This window comes from Orycteropus afer, unplaced genomic scaffold (genome assembly GCF_000298275.1).
Source record: "Orycteropus afer afer isolate SDZICR_OR568_19922 unplaced genomic scaffold, OryAfe1.0 scaffold00023, whole genome shotgun sequence".
Classification (NCBI taxonomy): domain Eukaryota; kingdom Metazoa; phylum Chordata; class Mammalia; order Tubulidentata; family Orycteropodidae; genus Orycteropus; species Orycteropus afer.
Genome location: NW_006921610.1, coordinates 18,566,913 through 18,588,073, shown reverse-complemented (window position 1 = coordinate 18,588,073; position 21,161 = coordinate 18,566,913). Strand labels below are relative to the sequence as shown.

The 21,161-nt window shown below is 36.6% G+C and overlaps 1 protein-coding gene across 1 annotated transcript in view; it reads left to right on the top strand.

The window, feature by feature from the left end:
* ARHGAP15 (Rho GTPase activating protein 15) overlaps positions 1–21,161 on the top strand; it is an 898,999-nt gene that overhangs the window by 86,404 nt on the left and 791,434 nt on the right. The window contains exon 2 of the mRNA XM_007934953.2: positions 3,388–3,456. Coding sequence (XP_007933144.1) covers positions 3,388–3,456 — 69 coding nt within the window. The remainder of the gene's footprint in view (positions 1–3,387; positions 3,457–21,161) is intronic.

Genomic DNA, 21,161 nt, shown 5'->3' with positions numbered 1-21,161 from the left:
CTGGAGAAGGATGTCATGCTTGGTAGGGTGGAGGGTCAACGAAAGAGGGGGAGGCCTTCAAAGAGATGGATTGACATGGTGGCTGCAATGATGGGCTCAAGTATAGCAGGGATTATGGGGCTGGCGCGAGATTGGGCAGTGTTTCGTTCTGCTGTGCATGGGGTCGCTATGAGTCGGAAACGACTCGATGGTACTTAACAACAAAATGTGGGAAGTCCTAGTTTCTAGAATCACTCTCCCATTAACAGGCTATTCTGCTTTTGCAGTCTCTAATGCATAAGGCCTTTCATTTCAACATTAACTGAACATCAACTAAGGTTAATCTTATTTAAGTTAATACTTGTTATTGTTGTTAGCTGATACAGGTTTTGTTCCCACTCACAGTAATCTCAGGTGTTATAGAGCAGAACTGCTCCGTAGTGATTTCTTGGCTATAATCTCAATGGAATGGAAATGTATCTCCAAGCCTTTTTTTAATGCAGTACCACTGACTGGGTTTGAACTACCAATATAGGTTAGCAATCAAATGAAAGCCATTTGCACTTTTGAAATTCTCCAAGAAACAGAAGTTTATTTCTCACTTACATAACAACCAAAAAGAAGCTTTCCTCAGGAACTTTCTGTACTGTCTCTGAACATTTTCTGTAAATATAAAATGATTCCAGAATAAAATATTTATTTAAAAAAATGTGAGATTTTGATTTATTCTTTTGTTTTACCTGTTTGGCTTCTCTCCACAAAGTACTTCAAAGGCACAGGGCTCTTTCATATCATACCTTCATCATCCCTTAGGGCCTCCTCCAGTGCTTACTTCCAGCCAGCACAGAGGAAAAAAGAGTATAGAAGGGAAGCTCTCACTTGGTAACAGCCTTGGCCAGGGAGTGAGTGGTTCACATCATCTGCTCTTATTCCATTGGCCTGAACTAGTCGTATGATTACTCCTGGGAATGGTGGTCTAGATATGTGTCCAGGGAAGAATGAACAGCATTTTGGTGAGCAACCAGTAGGGTCTGCCCTCTCCTTCACCATAGATCGATTTGTACTGTATTCCAATACTTAGAATGCATCCATCACCTCCCCAAAGGAAGCAAACAAACGTCTTATCCAGTTACTGCATCTAGCTCAAATTCCAGAATCTCTAGTGCAAAACAACTCTCTCCATCAGGCCCAAATCCCTGTCTGTGGTCCAGTGGTTTACACCTTGAAATATAAGCTCTTTGTTTAAAATTTCCCAATGCATCCAATAGACAACAGTGGAGCAAAAACTTGGTAACAGAAATATTAATTAATTCATTAGTTACTACTGCTAATCTGTTAATAGAAAGAATGGTAAACATACAGCAGTAACTGGACCAAAACAATGGTTAAATGCTGATGAGAAAGCCATTTGAGTCTCCTGCCAGAGCAGTGAGGACAATCCCTGACTCTGCCATCTGGAAAGATTCCATGTAGCCATTGCTCTCCAGGGATTTTGCCTCCACTTTCTAGGAGCTCTTCCTTCTCCATTATCCTCCATAGGCCACATCTGAAGTGAGAACTGGGGAGTTTGGTCTCTGTGGATGTTGTACTGCCTTTATTTTCCCACTTGCTATGGAGCAAACATGGAACTCAAGGGTTATTTAGAATCAGAGGTTTTTAGCCTAGGTATAGCATGGTAACTCTGGTAGCGTAGTGCCTAAGGCACTTGACTGCTAACCAGAAAGCTGGTGGTTTAAACCCACCAGGCACTCCTCGGAAGGAAGATGGGGAAATCTACTTCCATAGTGATACTGCCTCGGACACCCAAGGAGGGGTCGCTATGAGTCGGATCCGACTCGACAGCACATAACAACAACAATAACATAGCATGGTAATACAATTCCCTCAAGTTGGTCTGAATCCTTCAATCAATTACATATGTCTGCAACCACAGCCACGCACAACCAGAGTTCTTTTCTAGACATAGTATTAATATGCTTTATTTCTTTGTTTCCTCATACCCTTTCTCTTTCTCTCTCTCTCTCATTCCTTTCACTCTTTCCTTCATGTAAAATACTAAAAAAAAAATCTGTTTAGTAAATAGTATTGTTACTAAGACCTTCTGTTTAAATTATCAAACAATACAAGATTTAATTATAGATTCTTTCTCTGTTTTATTTTCTTAAAAACCTGTTTATAGATAACACTTTAGGAGAAAGAACAACACAATATTTATTTTGTTTCAAAAGTGGTTATGTTTTTTGTTGTTGTTATTTGTCACCGAGTTGGACCTGACTCATAAAGACCCCTCCTTGGGTTTCCAAGGCAGTATAACTATGGACGTGGATTGCCCAATCTTTCTTCCGAGGAGTGGCTGGTGGGTTTGAACTGCCAGCCTTCTGGTTGGCAGTCAAATGCCTTAGGCATTACACTACTAGAGCTCCTAAAAATGGGTATAGAGTTATTTTTTGTGTATTTACACAAATCTTGAGAGTAGTAGAAGACATGAAAGTTAGTCAGAACACTGATACTGAATAGATGAGCTCACATCACAAACACAAAATATTTCAATATTACATATTTTCTTATTATTGTTACCACATAACAAATCACCTGAAAACATAGAGATGTAAAATAACCATTTTAATTAAGCTTACAGAGTCTGGTAAAAAAAAAAAATTAAAAATTAAAAAAAAAATGTCAAAGCACCACAATATCATCTTATCTCTACTCCACAATGTTGAAGTTGTTTCTGGGAAGATTTGAAGGTTGGGGATGACCTGAGTATACTTGAAGATGGGGGGTGACTCAATGGCTGCAGTTGACAATCACTAGGAGTTTTCACTCACCTGTCTGCTAGAGTTAGTTTGCCAGCCAGTAAACTTGTGAGGCCACTCACTCCCTGTGGTCACTCTGTGCAGGAAAATTTCAACTTCTTCACCACATGGTGACTGAATTCCAAAAGTGAGTGTTTCAAGAGAAAGGGAAAATGCATGGCATTTTTATGATCAAATATTGGAAGATAAATTGTCACTTCTACTATATATTGTGATTGAAGCAGCCATAAAGATCTGCACAGGTTAAAAAAGAAAAACACAGGCCCATCCCTAGATAGGAGAAGTACCAAGGGAAAACCATATGCAGTGTGAGATATTGTTACAGCCATCTCTGGGTACATTTTGTTTGAGTTAGCCAATTTTGAAAACATTTACTTCTCATTTTACGTTTACTTCATTTATCTTCTTGAATGAATCAGAATACAGTTATTTTAATACACATTCTTGCTAAATTAGGGTCTTTTAGAAGATGAAGTTGTATGTTGGCAAATGTCTTGTTGTGTATGTACATAAGTAAAAATAAAAAAAAATGTAAAGCTTTATTTTTTAAAGGAAAATAATAAAGCAGTATCAAATGTTAATATTTCTGCAGATATCTCGTCACAGAAGAAATCATTCACAGCATGTCTTGAAGGATATCATTCCTCCATTGGAACAATTGGTAAGTGATTATTTCATTCCAATACTGAACGACCAATCTAAAAATCAAAGTACCTCAAAAGTTGGTGACATAAAACAGCACTTATTATCATTTCATGTTTCTGTGTATCATGAATCTGGGCATGACCTAGAAGGACCCTCTTGCTCAGATTGTCTTTAAAGGCTATAATCAAGATATCAGCCAGAACTGGGCTCACATCTGAATGCGGAAGGATCTGCTTCTAAGCTTACTTTATGTTTGGTGGCATAATACAGTTTCTTGAGGGTTATCAGCTATAAGCTCCCCTCAATTGTTTGCTGGATATTGGCCAAAGGCCACCTTCAGTTTCTTGACATGTGAGACTGCCCAACACGGCAGCTTACTTCATTGGAGTGTGGAAGCTGAGAAGGCAATACAATGAGCATGCTAGCAGGACGAAAGTCACAAACTCTTGTAATCTATCAGGGAAGTGATATCCCAGTAATGTTGCCACATTTCGTTGGTCAGAAGTCAGTCACTAAATCCAACCCAAACTCAAAGAGAAAGGATTACATAAGGGTATGAATAATATGAAGGGGCAATCACTGGAGGTCTACAGCAAATACTGACACAGGGGTTTTTGTTTGATTGTTGTTGTTGTTATGTGCTGTGGAGTCGGACTGACTCATAGCAACCCCTCCTTGGGTTTCTGAGGCGGTATCACTAGGGAAGTAGATTGCCCAACCTTCCTTCCGGGGAGTGTCTTTGTTTGATTAGTTAAATAATAATAATAATTTCCTCTAAGTTCCTGAGAGGAGGGATTTTTTTTTTCTCTTCTGTTTGTTGCTTTACCCTAATGACTAGAACAATGCCTGATGACTAGAAATATTGGAAATAATAGGAATTATGAAGTATTAGAGATATCAAAAACACATAAGCATCAACTTTTTTATGTATTCTCATACTTCTTTTGTTGAATGATCTCTTTTTTGATAAATGCAATGCTCTTTGCTCTATGCTCATTCAACTTGTCCTTCCTGTTATATTTCATATTGTTGAGCATGCTTCCAGTATCTTCAGTTTACAGGATACTGCACCATTATGACTTTCCCTCTTCTACCATTCCATCCCTGACATTGTTGGGCTTTATTAGCTCCAACATCAAAGTTATTGACTTGTTTTAGTTCTTTTCTTTTCCTTTACATTGCATGTTCTCAATCCCTCATCCCCCCTCTAGCTAGTGTTCCTTTAATCTGTTTTACTTTGAAATAAATATTTCTCCAAAGAACTATCTAATTTTTCTGTCTCTAATTTCTTTCCCTCTCTCTCTTGAACCCACTCCATTTTGGGTCTTACCCCAACCACAAAAGGTGAAAAGCATTCAAAGTCTATAGAGTTCTACAGGTAGCCAGTTACCTCTCTGACTTCATCTCCTTGACTCTTTTGCCCCTTTCTGTTCCAGTTACGATGGTCTCTGTATTTTCTCTTCTATGCCATTCCATCTACTTTTCCCTCTGTCTGGAATAAAATAATTCCTTCTTTGCCCAGAAATTTGCTAAGACTCATTGCTTCATTTGCTTCACTTCTCTGTTCAAATATCACCTTTTCAGATAGGTCTTCTCTGCTTTACCTTCCAGAAAAATAAATAAATACCTCTTCCCATCCACAAGCTTTCCCCCATCCTAATCTATTTTTCTCCATAGAATGTACTACCATGTGATATATGGTACAATTTCTTTTTATTTGCCATTTCTCTTCTCCCATTAGAACGTTAGTTCTACAAGAACAGGAGCATTGTCTCCTGCATTCATTACTTGATTCCCAGGCATGAGAACAATTGGTAGAATATAGTAATATCTCATAAACATGTGTTGAGTGAATAAAATGAATGAAACACTAATGGTTTTATTTTTACTTCCAATCTTATAATACACAGATCGATACCTTCCATCTTAGTTTCCCTCTGTTATCTAAGACTGTATCTTCAGGTAATTAGGCATTTGTTCTAGGATATCTCAGTGTCATCTTAGAAGTGAAATATACAAAATTGAACTTATCATCAACTTCTTCCCAAATCGATCTCTCTCTCCATTAAGTCCATCTCTATTAGTAGCCAACATAACCTAGATCTAGAATGCATTCTCTGTAAATCCTTTTTTTTCCCACTCTCTGTCTCTGACCATTCACATATGGTAACCATTTTCTGATTTTTTTCTCCACAGTGATGTGGTGCCCTCATTGTTCTCCTTGGGAACATGTACATCCTCATCTAGGTCTTCAAATGCTTCTGATCTTACTTTTCAGACTCCACTGTGATCCTCCAACTCTTTCAGCAAACAAGATTGTGTGATTTTCATATCACAAATCAATGAATAGATCAATGAATAGATCATTCATCTTGCAAAAGTCTATCATGTGATTCCCGGGGTAATTACTATTATTAGGCCAACTTTTCCAACTACTGATCCTTATTCTTAATTTCCAACTTTTCCATTCCAGTCAGTAGTAATTATCAATGCATTTTGATTGCATATTTGATCAATTTCATACTGCAGAAGGTGGTAATAATCTCCAATTTCTTCATCTTTGGCATTAGTGATCTGTGCATGAATTTGAATAATAGTTGTATTAACTGGTCTTTCTTGTAGAACTATGGAATTATCCTATCATGGAAAGGGTTGTACTGCAGCATAGATCTTGAAATATTCTCTTTGACAATGAATGTGGCATGACTCATTTTCAATTTCTGGCATAGCAGACCATATGATTCAAAATAGCTAATACCAGTCCATTTCAGCTAATTCCTAGGCTATCTATCTTCAAACATTCCATTTAATTTCAGCCAACTTCCAGATTCATACTTTGTACATTCCATGTTCCCATTTTTAATGAGTGTTTGAAGCTGTTTCTTTCCACTCTGAGCCATATTGCATCAACAAATGAAGCTCCTAAAAGCTTTACTCCAACCACATCATTAAGATCGATGTTACTTTAAGGGAGCAGCTCTTCCTCAGTCGTACTTTGAGTATGTTCCAATGAGAAGGGATAATTTTGCAGTACTATGTTAGACAATGTTCTGCTATTATTCATAAGGTTTCTACAGGCCAGTTGTTTTACAATTGAATCACTAAGTCCTTCTTCCTAGTTTATCTTAGTCTGGAAGCTCTGCTGAAACCTATCCACCATGGGTGACCATGCTAATGTTTGAAATACCAATGACATAGCTTCCAGCATCACAACAACATGCAAGACACCATAGTATGACAAATTGACAGGATCATACTACAGTAGGACTAACTGATAGTGGAAACATATTACATATGTTGTTATGTGCCATCAAGTTGGACCTGACTCCTAGTGACCCTTCCTTGGGTTTCCAAGGCAGTATAACTATGGATAGATTGCCCAACCTTCCTTCCAAGGAGTGGCTGGTGGGTTTGAACCATCAGCCTTCTGAGTAGCAGTCAAGTGCCTGAGGCACTATTCTACCAGAGCTCCTCATATTACATACACACACAGACACACACACACATATATATATATATGCAACTATATTTGAATAATGCCTAATGTTGCCTAAAATGTTTTAAATAGAGCTCCTCATATTACATACACAAACACATATATATATGCAACTATATTTGATATATAGTTGCATATATATATATAGGCCTAATGATGCCTAAAATTTTTAAATAAAATATATGGATAAATTTTTTAAGTTCAGATTATGGTTATTATTCAACTTTTAATCTATATATCCAGATTTCAATAATGTATATGTGTTTTGACTATATCTCAATCACAGGCTAATATCTGGGACACATTGAATATTTAGACATAATTTTCTCTTTGAGCTCTGGTAGCATAGTGCCTAAGGCACTTGAAGATGTGGCCATCTACTTCCGTAGTGATACTGCCTCGGAAACCCAAGGAGGGGTCACTATGAGTCAGGTTAACAATAAAAACAACATGTACTTTCCTAACTTTAAAGTTATTTGTTGATTTACTTGTGTGTAATCCAATGTCTTGACTTTGCAGCTGCAATTCCTAATAAATGAAAATCATTTTGAATGTCTCATATTTTAAGCAGTACACTGCTGTTATTGTTAGTTGCCATCAAGCTGATATCTGTGTATTCAATTCTCTATTTGAGGTCAGAAAACGTTAGAAAGATGGCATTAAGAAACAATACTATATGAGAGCGAAACCAATAATTTATTAAGCTCCTTAGGTTGCAATATCTCTAAATAATTTTCTCTGGTTATTTGTGCAGTTCTCTATTATTTCCCTTTATCTCTGATAAACACACACAGGGAGGAAAGAGAGAGAGACACTAGCTCTATAAACTTTTGGAACTATCAATCAAATTTACCTCTTATTTCTCATTCAGGTTTCCCTGGATCTTTATTTTGAGTACTTGTTTATCTTGGTGTGTCTCATGAAAACTCAAATTTTTTCCATTAGTCTATATTTGAATTGAATTTCATATTAATGTTATAATAAAAACAGGAATTCTTATGTTTCCCCAAAAACTCTTACTTATGACTTTCACCGCTAATGAAGGCAGTGCCAAAATTACAACCAACTGCTCAAAACAACTTCTGATTAATTTTTTTATTGTTGTTTGTACCAAATATTAAAATTATTTCCAGAACCTACCATTTCTTTTTCATCACATCTGATTAACCAAATCTTAGATTCTTTTTACCTAGACTTAAAACACATATTTGCTCTACCTCTCTGGGATGCCGCAGTCTTCACTCCCATCATACTTCAGTGTTGCTTTTAGTCATTCATAAATTCAATTCTTATAGTAGGTTCTTTTAGTAGTGTCTACCAGGATGAGCTACCATATATGTGATTGTTAGGCCAGAGTAAACTCAAGCCACCAACATTTCAGTTAGCAGCTTCCTCCGGGTGTCAGGCCCCGATGAGACAGTCTGATAAGACAACCGAGGTGACAAAACCCGCCCAGGCTGAAAAGTCCCACGTGATGACAAACTTCCTCCTGTGAAGCCCCCTCATGCTAACTAAGTGCAGACCCGTGCCAACAGCTAACTGGACCCTGCCATTTCCTTAGTGTCCCCAATTAAGTCCTCTCTGTGTCTGTAAGAATCTATCCCCCCTGCCTGGGGGTGCGACTTCTCTGGCCTTGATGCTAGGGCACGAGAACCTCTCCCGGGAGTGCTAATAAACTACTTCTCTGAAACAACTTCATGTCCTGGTGTCTCAGCAACTCTGTATTACAGAGATAATATGCACTAGAACACTATGGCCATTAGGATGAATTACATCTCGACATAAAGAAAACAAAAATCCCCACAACTAGACCAATAAGCGCCATCATGATAAAGAGAAAAAATTGAAGTTGTCAAAGATTTCATTTCACTTGGATCCACAATCAATGCCATGGAAGCAGCAGTTAAGAAATCAAAGAACATATTGCATTAGGTAAACCTGCTATAAAAGTTCTCTTTAAAGTGTTAAAGAGGAAAGATGTCACTTTGAAGACTAAGATGTGCCTGCCCAAGCCGAAAATACTACGGTAGTATTTTCAGTTGCTTCATTCGTGTATGAAAGCTGGACAATGAATAAGGAAGTCTGAAGAAGGATGTATTTGAATCATGGTGTGGGCAAAGAATATTGAATATACCATGGACTGCCAGAAGAATGAACAAATCAGTCTCAGAAAAATATAGCCAGAATTCTCCTTAGAAGTGAGAATAGCATGACTTTGTGTTTCATACTTTGGTCATGTTATCAGGAAGGACCGGTCCCTGAAGAAGGACATAAAGCAGAGAGGCAGTGAAAAAAAGGAAGACCTTCAGCAAGATGAATTGAGACAGTGGCTGCAATAATGGACTCAAACATAGCAATGATTGTGCGAATGGCACAGGAGCAAACCATGTTTCATTCTGTTGTACATAGGGTCACTATGAGTTGAAATAGTCATGACAGCACCTAACCAAAAAAGAAAAACACTTTAGAAAAGAATAAAATCCTGTAAGTTGGTATATTACTCATTATTTTCAGCATATAAATTCCCAAGCTTATTTATTTCCAACATTATATATATATATATACTGTGCCAGAGCACATATAATATATATATATATATACACTGTGCCACCAGAGCTCCATATATATATATATATATATATATATATATCTCTGCCACCATATATATATATATATATATATATATATATATATATATGTGGCTCTGGTGGCACAGTGCCTAAGGCATTTGACTGATAACTAGTAGGTTGGTGGTTCAGGCCCACCAAGCACTCCATGGAAGGAAGATGAGGCCATCAACTTCTATAAAGATTTACCGCCTTGGAAACCCAATGGGGAATCACTATGAGTCAGAGTTGACTCTATGGCAGTGGGTTTGGTTTGAGATATATATTTCATATTCAGGACTCTCCTGCAAAAATCTTGAGAGGGTTTGACTTTATATATAACTGGTAAAATGTACTCTATCTACCCTCTTTGTTGGCAAATAATCCGCAAAAGTGAAATCTGCCATTGTAGATGCTTCAATAGATACTACTTCCATTTGGTAGCCATAACTTACCTTTGAATATTCCCTTTAATAAAGTAGATTATTATTAACATGATTAAACCGAAAAACCATGCATGTCTCTTAAATACTAACAAAAAAAATTCCTCACGGAAGTATAAAATTTCATTGAGGAAATTATCTAATTCAATGATAGGTGAGGTTATTTATACCACATGACAAACAAATTTGTATGCTTTCAGTGAGATTTAGAGACCTAAATTATTTTTCTGAGAATCAACCCAGTTGCTTAGCAAATGCTATCATGTGTTCAAGATATCAAACATCAACTAAATATACTAATAGGACTTTTGTTCCCTGATCCAGGTAATATTATATAGTATAACTGTTCAGAAGACCTATTTATTTTCAGGGCATTTTCCTTCTACCCCTAAAGAAATGTTCAGAAAGAATAATCTTATTTATAACATGTTAAATCTTTATCTTCTTTATTTTTATCAAAAGACTATAAGACATGTCTATGGAAAACCCTGCAGGAGTCAAAAGCCTGTGGCAGGTTTCAGAGAATCATCTGCTACCTCCTGAGCTAGGAGGATTTCACAGAGCTCAGGAAGTTGCCATGGCTTAAGGGCAAAGCAGGCTTTTGCAGATAAACCTTAAGTCACAGATTCTACCTTTCAGAGCCAGATATCATTTTGTGGATTAATTAATACTTGTGAGGGCTTTGAGGATGAAAGACATTGTGGGCATACAATGTTTTCTTATTTTAAAACAAAGAACAAACACTTTGGGAAAATAATTCTATTGATTAGGTTGTGCTTTCCATAAATTGCAAAAATTTCCAAAAGCTCTACAGTCTTTCAAAATTCTACTTTGGTATGATAAAATTAGGTTTTCTGAAATAACATCCTCCCAAACCTTCAAGTTGGTAGTATGTTAATAAAGTTATAAATTTAACCATAAATGTAATAAGAAGTTGTAAATTTAATCTAATAGAAACTATCTTCAAGTGTTCATTGTTTTATGAGCCCTTCCTTTTCTGAAGTGGGAATGTTTTTATTAATTCAAGTTAATTGCTTAAGCCATCCCTGTGCGAGCACTATGCTAGGTTTGAGGTATGCAGTGGATATATTAATCAAATAAAGGCACACATAGTTCTATAAATACAAATTATGAAATGTGTTATAAAAAGAACAAGTTTCTATGAAAGAGGAAAATGCTACCTTATTTTAAGTCATAGTGAAAGTACTCTTTGAAAGGGCCATTTAAGTTAAGATTCTCAGGATGAATGGAGTTAACCAAACAAAGAAAAATGTTCTGTGCAGAAGGAAAAACAAGTGCAAAAGTCTGGAAGTGGAAACAAAGTTGCTACATTTGCAAAATTACAAGCAAGCCATGGAGAGTGAAACACAGTGAATGTGGAATATGTTGCAAAAGTGGTGGCTGAGAGAGGACAGTACTCAGAACACCAAAAAAACAAACAAATTTACTGCCACCCAGTCAGTTATGACTCTTAGTGACCCACTTTGGGTTTCTGAAGCAGTAAATCTTTATCGAAATAGATTGGCTAGTCTTTCTTCAGTGTAGTGGCTGGTGAGTTTGAACCACCAAACTTCTGGTTAGTAGTCAAATGCCTTAGGCACTACCAGAGCTCCTTGCTCAGAACACCAGGAGCCTTGAATTATCATAAAAAGTTTGGAAGCCACTGAAGCACAAGAACAACTTACGATAAATAAAATTTATCTGTTGTAAAAAAAATTATTTATTGTTCATATTTGAAATTCACTTAAATCTAGACTACAGAGGAAAAAAAACACATAAAAACAACAAAAAGTTTTTAACATTGAGCAATCCCTCCTTCCCTACTACCTGGTCTCAAATTAGATGATAGTAAAACAATTGAATTACTACTAGGTTGCCCTGACAACAACCAGGAAGGCTATTCTCAATGGAACTCCAGCATCAGGTAGAGAAAGAGCAACATAATTATATTTAAATAAAAGGAACAAGGAAATAGAATTTCAGGGCAAAGAAGAGAGAAACAGAAGAGGAGGAAGGAGAATGAGATAGAAAAGGATGAAGAAATTTACTGAAATGTGAACATGTGCTTCATCAGCCCATCTCCCAAATAGAACCTAGATTTCTCAGGGTGACCAAATGGAGCACATAGTTGCAAGAGGAAAGGTTCAGAAAAAAAAAAAAAAAAAACTTGTGGATGTTCTAAGAACATCAAATAGCTTGTACAAAAGGACATTTTGATGAGTTGGGGGAAATAAAGGTATACAAATAAAATTTCTCTTGAAACATACAAGGTTTAAAAATTATGAGGAAACAGACTTGGCAAAACATATGTTTTGCTAAATCCAATATTTGAAATATGGTTCAAAACATTTAGCCAATCCCAAAGCTCTCCATGTTCTCTCATCCTGAGAAAGAGAAAGAGAACATCCATGAAAGCTTTTCTATATACATAGACACTTATATATATATATATGTGTGTGTGTGTGTGTGTGTGTATATATATATGGTACTTTATTAATTTTTAAATTTTATACATATATAATGAAAATTGATAAAGTACTATATATATATATATATATATACACACATACATACACACACACATACATATGAAGGAGCCCAAGTAATGCTGTGGTTAAGTGCTTGGCTGCTAACCAAAAGGTCATTGACAAGCTCAAACCTACCAGCCACTCTGTGGGAGAAAGATGTATCATTCTACTTCTGTAAAGATTATAGCCCTGGATACCCAATGGGGCAGTTCTACTCTGTCACATGGGATCGCTGTGATTCAAAATCAACTTGACAGCCATGGATTATATATGTATGTGTTGCAATTAGCAAACCATGCCTAAGTCTGGGGCTTAAAATAAGGCCAGCCATTCAAAAACCTCTTTGAGAATTCGTATTTCCCTTTTTGGGGGTCCTCTCATGTATTAAAAAGAACAATTTTTCCTTGTTTTTATTCAACTTTCCTTCTCATGTAATCCTTGTATTCTACTTGAGAATTCTGTTTTACCACTTTTTAAGAGTGTGCACACATAGTAAATTATGTATTTATATTAAGCAAAGCATCATATTGCATGATTCTATAAGCATCATATATCATTCTCAAGGTATATGGAATGCATTTATAACACTGATTTTGAAAAAAACTATTAATACTTTATATTATCTACAGGTAAGTTGGATTTTAATGTAATTTTGTTTATGCTTCTGTTGCTGTTCTTAAATGATTGTGCCTACCACTAGTCTACAAATATAGTCAAAAGATCCAATAGAGCAGCAGTCAATGCAGAAATAATTAGAGACTAAGAAGAAATATGTAACCAATGAGTCCTAAGAAGAAAATGGTGCAAACTGGAAAAAAATGTTAAGAGAAAGAAAAAAAGAAAGAACTATTTCAGTGGGGTGGGCATTCCAGAAGGAAAGTGACACGTCAGGCAGAGATAAAATGATGTAACTAAGTAAGATTATATACTCATTTTGCACTTTTTAATGAAAGCCGTCAAACAAACAAGATAAATGCAAAATACTATGATCTTTTAAGTGTCCAGAAAAAGAAAGAGTGCAGGAGCTCATTATTATATTGGAAAATAAAGAAATGCTGAATCTGTTTGAGAATCATAGTTGGCAAAGTTTGTAATTATAGAAAGTTGATGCAAAGTTCTCATGGAGGAAGGCCAATCAGTCACCCAGAAAATTTCACAGGCACTATTTAGGAGAGCTTATGCCATTCAGAGTTAGGGTCTGTCTCACCTTTGTGGGTCGAGAAAATGAAATTTATCAGTATTATTGGTGTTGTCTAAGATAATGAGTCTTGGGACTATTAATATCTAAATTTTTAAGAATCTGACATATAAGCGGACTAATTCTGATGTATATGTTTAAAATGGGGGTATATATGATCTTATTTAAGTTACCCACATTCTAAATTAAAGTACCTAAAAATCTGAACAAGGAGTCAGAAGTTGTTAATAAGCATGGGATCAAAAGAAGAGAGCAATAACATAAATAAATACAAATATTACAATGCATAAGCACTACGTGGTTTGGTGTTAAAAGCCTATCCCCTCTCATCAAAATCCAGTGAAAGTCTTTGTCAAATTTAGTGCATTTCCATTTTTAAAACTTGTGTTGTTGGGTGGAGTGATGTAAACAAATCAATTGTTTGAGATCATACTTCTTGTATCTGAGAACAACTTGAAACCTTCACATAAATAATTACAGTGTCAGTACTCGCAAGTATAGCCCAGGCTGATCTTTCTGCTGCTATTGTTATCATAAATCAAAAGTTGTCTTCTGTTCTCCTGACTAGTCCATCACCTCCAACTTAGGTTGGTAAACAGATGCTGTCTGGGTATCCCATTGCCATTCTTTCTTCTCTTCTATATCTCAGCCCGGTTCTGTCTGTTGAGCACTTCCTCAATGCTGTCATAATGGCTGGCATCCAATCCAGACAAGTTGCTAACCTTTCCTGTCACTTTAAGGTTAAATAGGGTCTCTGGACGACATTGGACAAATAGCTCAAGAAACAGACTTAACATGTAAAGATTGACATTCTTACGTATGCATAGTTTAGGGAATACTACTGCTTTGAAGAACTTCAATCAGCCTTGGACCTTGGCATGTATAATCCTAAATTTAATTCTGAAACTATATTTAAATTTTACAAATTACTTGAGAAAAACCATATGAGTGCTGGATAACCAATTTGCTCAACTGTAATTTATAGATTTTTATCCCTTTAGACCATGTGATTAACATAAAGTAGAGGTAATTAACTAGAATAATAAAGTACCATGTATAAACCCACATAAAAATATATAGCAATCTAACACTTCTTTCACTTTACTGTGAGCTTCCCAAATAACTTGATTTCTAGTGCCTGGAACATGATAAGGTATTTCAACATATAATGACAAGAAATAATAGGATAATTCATTTGCCGTCATAGAATATTTGCTTGCTAGCGTAAGATGTAAAACAAGGCAATGGTTTCAGTGTGTTGTTGTTGTTGTTATGTGCCGTCGAGTCAAACCCGACTCATAGCGATCCCTCCTTGGGTTTCCGAGGCAGCATCACTACGGAAGTAGGATTGCCCAACCTTCCTTCCGAGGAGTGGCTGGTGGGTTTGAACCGCCAGCCGTCTGGTTAGCAGGCAAGTGTCTTAGCCACTATGCTACGGAAGCTTATTTGGAACTTTCTATGAGGGAGCTCAAGGGTGGCATAGTGCCTAAGGCATTTGAGCACTAACAGAAGGCTGGTGATTCAAATCCACCAGCCACTGCTCGGAAGGAAGACTGTGCAATCTACTTCCACAGAGGTACCACCTTGGAAACCCAAGTTGGGGTCACTATGAGTAGGGATGCCAGTCAGGTTTCTTTTTGGTTTTATAATGAGCAAAAGCTGCCTCCCTCTCTGAGATGGTTAGAGAAGGGTGAGGTAACCAGTCACCCAAAAAAAAGAAGAATATGAGTTTGCAAGAGTGAAAGTATCAGGAATACCACAACTGTCCTATTAATCTCTGCAGCCCAAGGAAGCAAAATAGTTTGCATCTTGGGGTGCTATGGGGAGTTACTCATTAAAAACTTATTGAAATAATGAATTGATGGTGATAATGTACAAGGGAAAATGGAGAGAAATGAACCCCTGATCTCAAATGTGGAAACATGTATGAGACTTTGTTGTTATTATTGTTAGGTGCTGTCCAGTCAGTTCTGACACAGTGACCCTATGTGCAATGGAATGAAACACTGCCTGGACCTGGGCCATCCTCAGAAGAATTGCTTTGCTTGAGCCTTATGTTGCAGCCACTGTGACCCTCATTGAGGGTCTTCCCTTTTGTCACTGACCCTTTACTTTATTGACCATGCTATCATTCTCCAGGGAATGGAGACAGCATGACAAAAGTACAAGAGACGAGAGATGAAGTCTGGTCATTCTCATGTCTAAGGAATGTTCCAAATGTATTTCTTCCAAGACAAATTTGTACGTTCTCCAGGCAGTTCAATGGTATCTTCAATATTCTTCACCAACACCACAATTCAAATGCATCAGTTCTTCTCCAGTCATCTTTACGTATTTTCCAGCTTCCACATGCATATGATGCTATACCATGTTTTGGGTCAGGTGCACCTTAGTCTTCAAACTGACCTCTTTTCTCTTTAGCACTTTAAAGAAATCTTTTGCAATAGATTTGCACAGTGCAATATGTCATTTGACTTTTTGACTGCTGCTTCCATGAACATTGATTGTGGATCCAAGTAAAATGAAATCTTTGACAACTTCAATCTTCTCTAGATTTATCATTATGTTGCTTATTTGCCTGGTTGTGGGGATTTTAGTTTTCTTTATGTTGAGATGTAATCCATACTGAAGGCTGTAGTCTGATCTTCATCAGTAAGTGTTTTAATTCTTCTTCACTTTCAGCAAGCAAGGTTGTATCATCTGCATATCACAGGTTGTTAATGAGTTTTCCTACACTCCTGATGCCATGTGCTTCATATAGTCCATCTTCTTGGATTATTTGTTCAACACACAGATTGAATATGTATGGTGAAAGGATAAAACCCTGATGCCAGCCATTCCCAATTTTAAATCATGCAGTATTTCCTTGTTCTGTTGGAATGATAACCTCTTGATCTGTGTGCAGGTTCCTCATGAGCACAATTAAGTGTTCTGGAATTCCCATTACTCTCAATATTATCTATAATTTGTTATTCTCCACACAGTAAAATGCTTTTGCATGGTCAATAAATTACAGGTTAACATCTTTCAGGTGTTCTCTGCTTTCACCAAGATCTGTCTGAAATCAGCAATGTTATCTCTCGTTCTACTCCTCTTCTTAATTCAGCTTGAATTTCTGGAAGTTTCCTGATACTATACTGCTGCAACCATTTTTTAAATACCTTCAGCAAAATTTTACTTGCATGTGATATTAATGATATTGTTCAATAATTTCTGTGATGTGTTGCATCGCCTTTCTTTGTAATGGGCACAAAATATGGATTTCTTCCATTCAGTTGGACGACAGGTGGCTGTCTCCCAAATTTCTTGGCATAAACAAGTGAGGGCTTCCAGAATTCATCTGTTTGTCATAACATCTCAATGAGTATTCCATCAATTCCTGAAACCTTGTTTTTGACCAGTTCCTTCAGCACAGCACAGACTTTGTCCTTCAATACCAGTAGTTCCTGGTTATATGCTATCTCCTGAAATGCATGAACATCAAACAATTCTTTTTGGTAGTGACTCTGTGTATTCCTTCCATTTTCTTTTGATATTTCCTGCACATCATTCAGTATTTTGCCCATTCAATATTGCAATTTGAGGATTGATTTTTTTCTTCAGTTCTTTCAGCTTAAAGAATGCCAAACATGATCTTTCCTTTGATTTTTCACCTCCAAGTCTTCGCATATTTCATTATAGTACTTTACCTTGTCTCCTCAACCTGTCCTTTGAAATCTTCTGTTTAGCTCGTTTGCTTCAACATTTCTTCGAATTGTTTTAGCTATTCTTCATTCAAGAGCAAGTTTCAGAGTCTCTTCTGACATCCATTTTGGTCTTTTTTTTTCCTGCATTTTTATTGAGCTTTACTTTCTTCATGAACTCATCTGGTCTTCAGTCATTAGTTTTCAATAAATCAAATCTGTTCTTGAGATGGTCTCTAAATTCAGGTGTGATATACTCAAAGTCATATTTTGGCTTCCATGCAATTGTTTTAATTTTCTTCAGCCTCAACTTAAACTTGCACATGAGAAATTGATCATGTGTTCCATAGTCAATCCTGGTTTTGTTCTGACTTACGGTATTGAACTTCTGCAACATTTCTTTCCACAGATGCAGTCAATTTGATTTCTGTGTATTTTATGTGGTGAGGTCCATGTGTATAGTCATCATTTATGTTGTTGAAAAAAATATATTTGTAATGAGTAAGTCGTTAGTCTTACAAAATCCTAACATGCAATCTCCTGTGTCTTTCTATCACCAAGGCCATATTTTACAACTAAGATGCTTCTTCTTTGTTTCCAAGTTTCTTATTACAAAAAAAAAAAAAATCAAACTCACTGCCCTCAAGTCGATTAGACTCATAGTGACCCCTCCTTGGGTTTCCAAGGTGGTATCTCTATGGAAGTAGATTGCCCATTCTTCCTTCCAAGGAGTGACTGATGAGTTTGAACCATCAGCCTTCTGGTTAGCAGTCAAATGCCTTAGGTACTACACCACCAGAGTTGTAATTATCAATGCCTCTTGATTGCATATGTATGACGGTAGTATCTTAGGTGTCCTTGGGAAGGTCCAGAAGTTTTAAGAATAGTACTGATAGACTCAAGGAGAGAGAACATTGTGGGCTACATCGCAAGCCTATGTTTGGTATTTCACCCTGTAAGAGTCTTCACTATTTTCCTCTCACATTTCCTCTCACTATTTCTCCTTTCAGGGAAATAGTGATCAATGAAAGATCATTGTGGGTACCATATGTCCACCCACCAGTCTTTTAGTAAATATTTTTGAGGAAAAAAAAGTTCTAAGCTAAAGATTCATACACCGATTTCTATGATGAGTGGAAAGGTTTTATACTTTTTCGGTGGATCAATTCAGATATTTGGTAACTGCCTTTGTTTTCTTCAGAAGAAAATATAAAGAAAGAAGTTTCTTCTGTAGTTACATTACACAATTTCTCAATATACATTCCTAAAGAAAGGGACCTCCTCTGTGATGTTAATTACTACTGAAAATATCTCTTTTCCAAATATTTGTGGAAACCAGTAATGTCCAAAGTTAAACACTAAACTTATTATATGAACTTTAAAACCAAAACCAAACCAAACTCACTGGAGTTGAGTCAGAGCCAACTCACAGCAACCCCTCCTTGGGTTTCTGAGACATATCACTATGGAAGTAGTTTGCCAAATCTTCCTTCTGAAGAGTGGCTGGTGGGTTTGAACCACCAGCCTTCTGGTTAGCAGTCAACCACCTTAGGCACTATGCCACCAGAGCTCTCATATGAGCTTTAAGGAGTAGGCAAATAAGATTTCCTGGCATCATGAAAAAGGGACAATATACATAGACTGTAAAGGGTGGCAAAAGAAAACAACCCAGATGTGTCCAAGTGTAAAAAGGCACCACTGAACACCATGCTTCTAAAAATTACCCACAAAATCTTCCATAGATTCTTTCATACTTGTGGAGAATATGCTGAAAGAAAATAAATTTTTCTGGAAATATAGATATGTGAAAAATCCTTTGTTATTATTTTCATAAGTTATACTCATGATTATCCTCATTATTTATTCAATCAAAATTGCATTCATAATGTACAGCTTGAAAACTTAGTATTGTACCATATATGAGTGATATCCAATTAACAAGCCAAAAAAGATCTCACTCATATCAAAATGAGCTTTAAAAGTAGGCAATTGTTTGACCAGTGAAATTATATTGGGTTGGCACAACTAATTTGCCCCTAAATATCTCTTCTTCCACCTGTGATGTAACGGATAATTTTTTTTTTTTTTTGGCTTGATCCAATTTTCTATAAAGATTTAAATATTCATTCATTAATCTACTTATTTACTCAAATAATATTTCTTATTGTGACTATTGGTGCCAACAAATATTGTAGATGATGGGAATCCAGATCTGAAAGGTATAGTCCTTTGCCTTTAATGAGCTCATAGCAGTGAAGGGGCAGGAGCAATGAAATAAGCAAACAATTGCAATACAATCTAATATATGTTGTGGTAACTGTAATGACAGAATGCAAAAGGAGGTCAAAACACAGGCACTCCAAAGCAATTGTAGAAGAATCATGGAAGGATTACGTGATAGAATATATATAAATTGAGATTTAAAGTATATTTAGGAGTTTGTGGGATCAAGAGATGGCAGAGGAAGAGGATGAAAGTCATCAGGGAAGCATATGGAGTGGCATGGGGATTGTGGTCCTCTAATTTTAGCCAGATGATTTCTTAAAGCTCTTAGGAAATAGCCTGAAGTGAGGACCGTGTTGGCAACTCAGTAAGAGTAAAAAGAGGGGACACAGGTTAAGGACTTGGGATGGTGATGTGGGACAGATGAGAGGGGGTAGAAATAGAGAACTAACACATTAAATCACCAATTATAGGCTTTCTGCAAGCCAACACATCATAATTTATATTTATTATATCTTGAACCCCACAGAAACGTTTGCTGTTGAATCTCCAATAAGAAACTTTCAGCTGTATTAACAGTTAAAGCCAGTAAATACAAACAGGATAGGAATCAAATCTCCACTTAGAAGAAGATAACAAGATAATGCTACTACAATGTATCTTGTTATCTGAATGAATTGGATGGAATGTTGCTGTTTCAAATGCCCTTCATGGTCCAGTTCTCTCAGTTACCTGGTTCCATTAAATCTTTTCTGCTCCCTATCTTCAGTGGTCTATAGAGAGATAGCAATGAAGTGTGAAAAGGAAGAACTTCTCAATGACCATAGGTAAAACTGAGAAAGGAAGTAAGTCCATTTTTTAAATCATTTTTATAAACAAGTAACTTAAATGCAGCTGAGGCAGCTTATGTACAATCAGATATCTCGTGAGATTTGGTTCTTTGGTTTGGAAGCTTAAGGTCATGATGATGACACACTCCAGTTAATTGGCTAATAATGTGTTTAGTTGTTCTTTTCTTCCTCTTAGTTCATTCTTAGTTCATTATGTAGTTCCTGGGATCTTAAAAGCTTGCAAGTGGCCATCCAAGGCACAATTCATCTCTATTCACCTGGAAACAAAGGAAGAAAGAGCCAGGAATAGGAGGAAGACATGGACGGTGTGGCTAATTACATCCATAAACAATTGCCTCTTTTGCCAACTGGATGGTACTCAGCTTACATTAGTGAACATTTTGATCAAAGATCCATAGACGAATCCTGACCAAAAGAAGGAAAACACAGAACGGAATTTCAAATTCTTGTACAATCTAGACAATCTCGAGCTACAAAAGGTAGATGAATTCTTCAAATGAGTGCTGAGATAATCTTTAAAACTTAAACCAAAAAGATGCCCTGCTGTCTTCTTAAAACTTACAAATAAGAGGCGGGGCAAGATGGCGGACTAGGCAGAAGGATTGCACAGACCCTCTTCAACAAAGAAAAGGGAAACCAATTAAAACAGACACAGAAGATAATCTTGGACCCCTGAGCCTTGAAGGAAAGGAT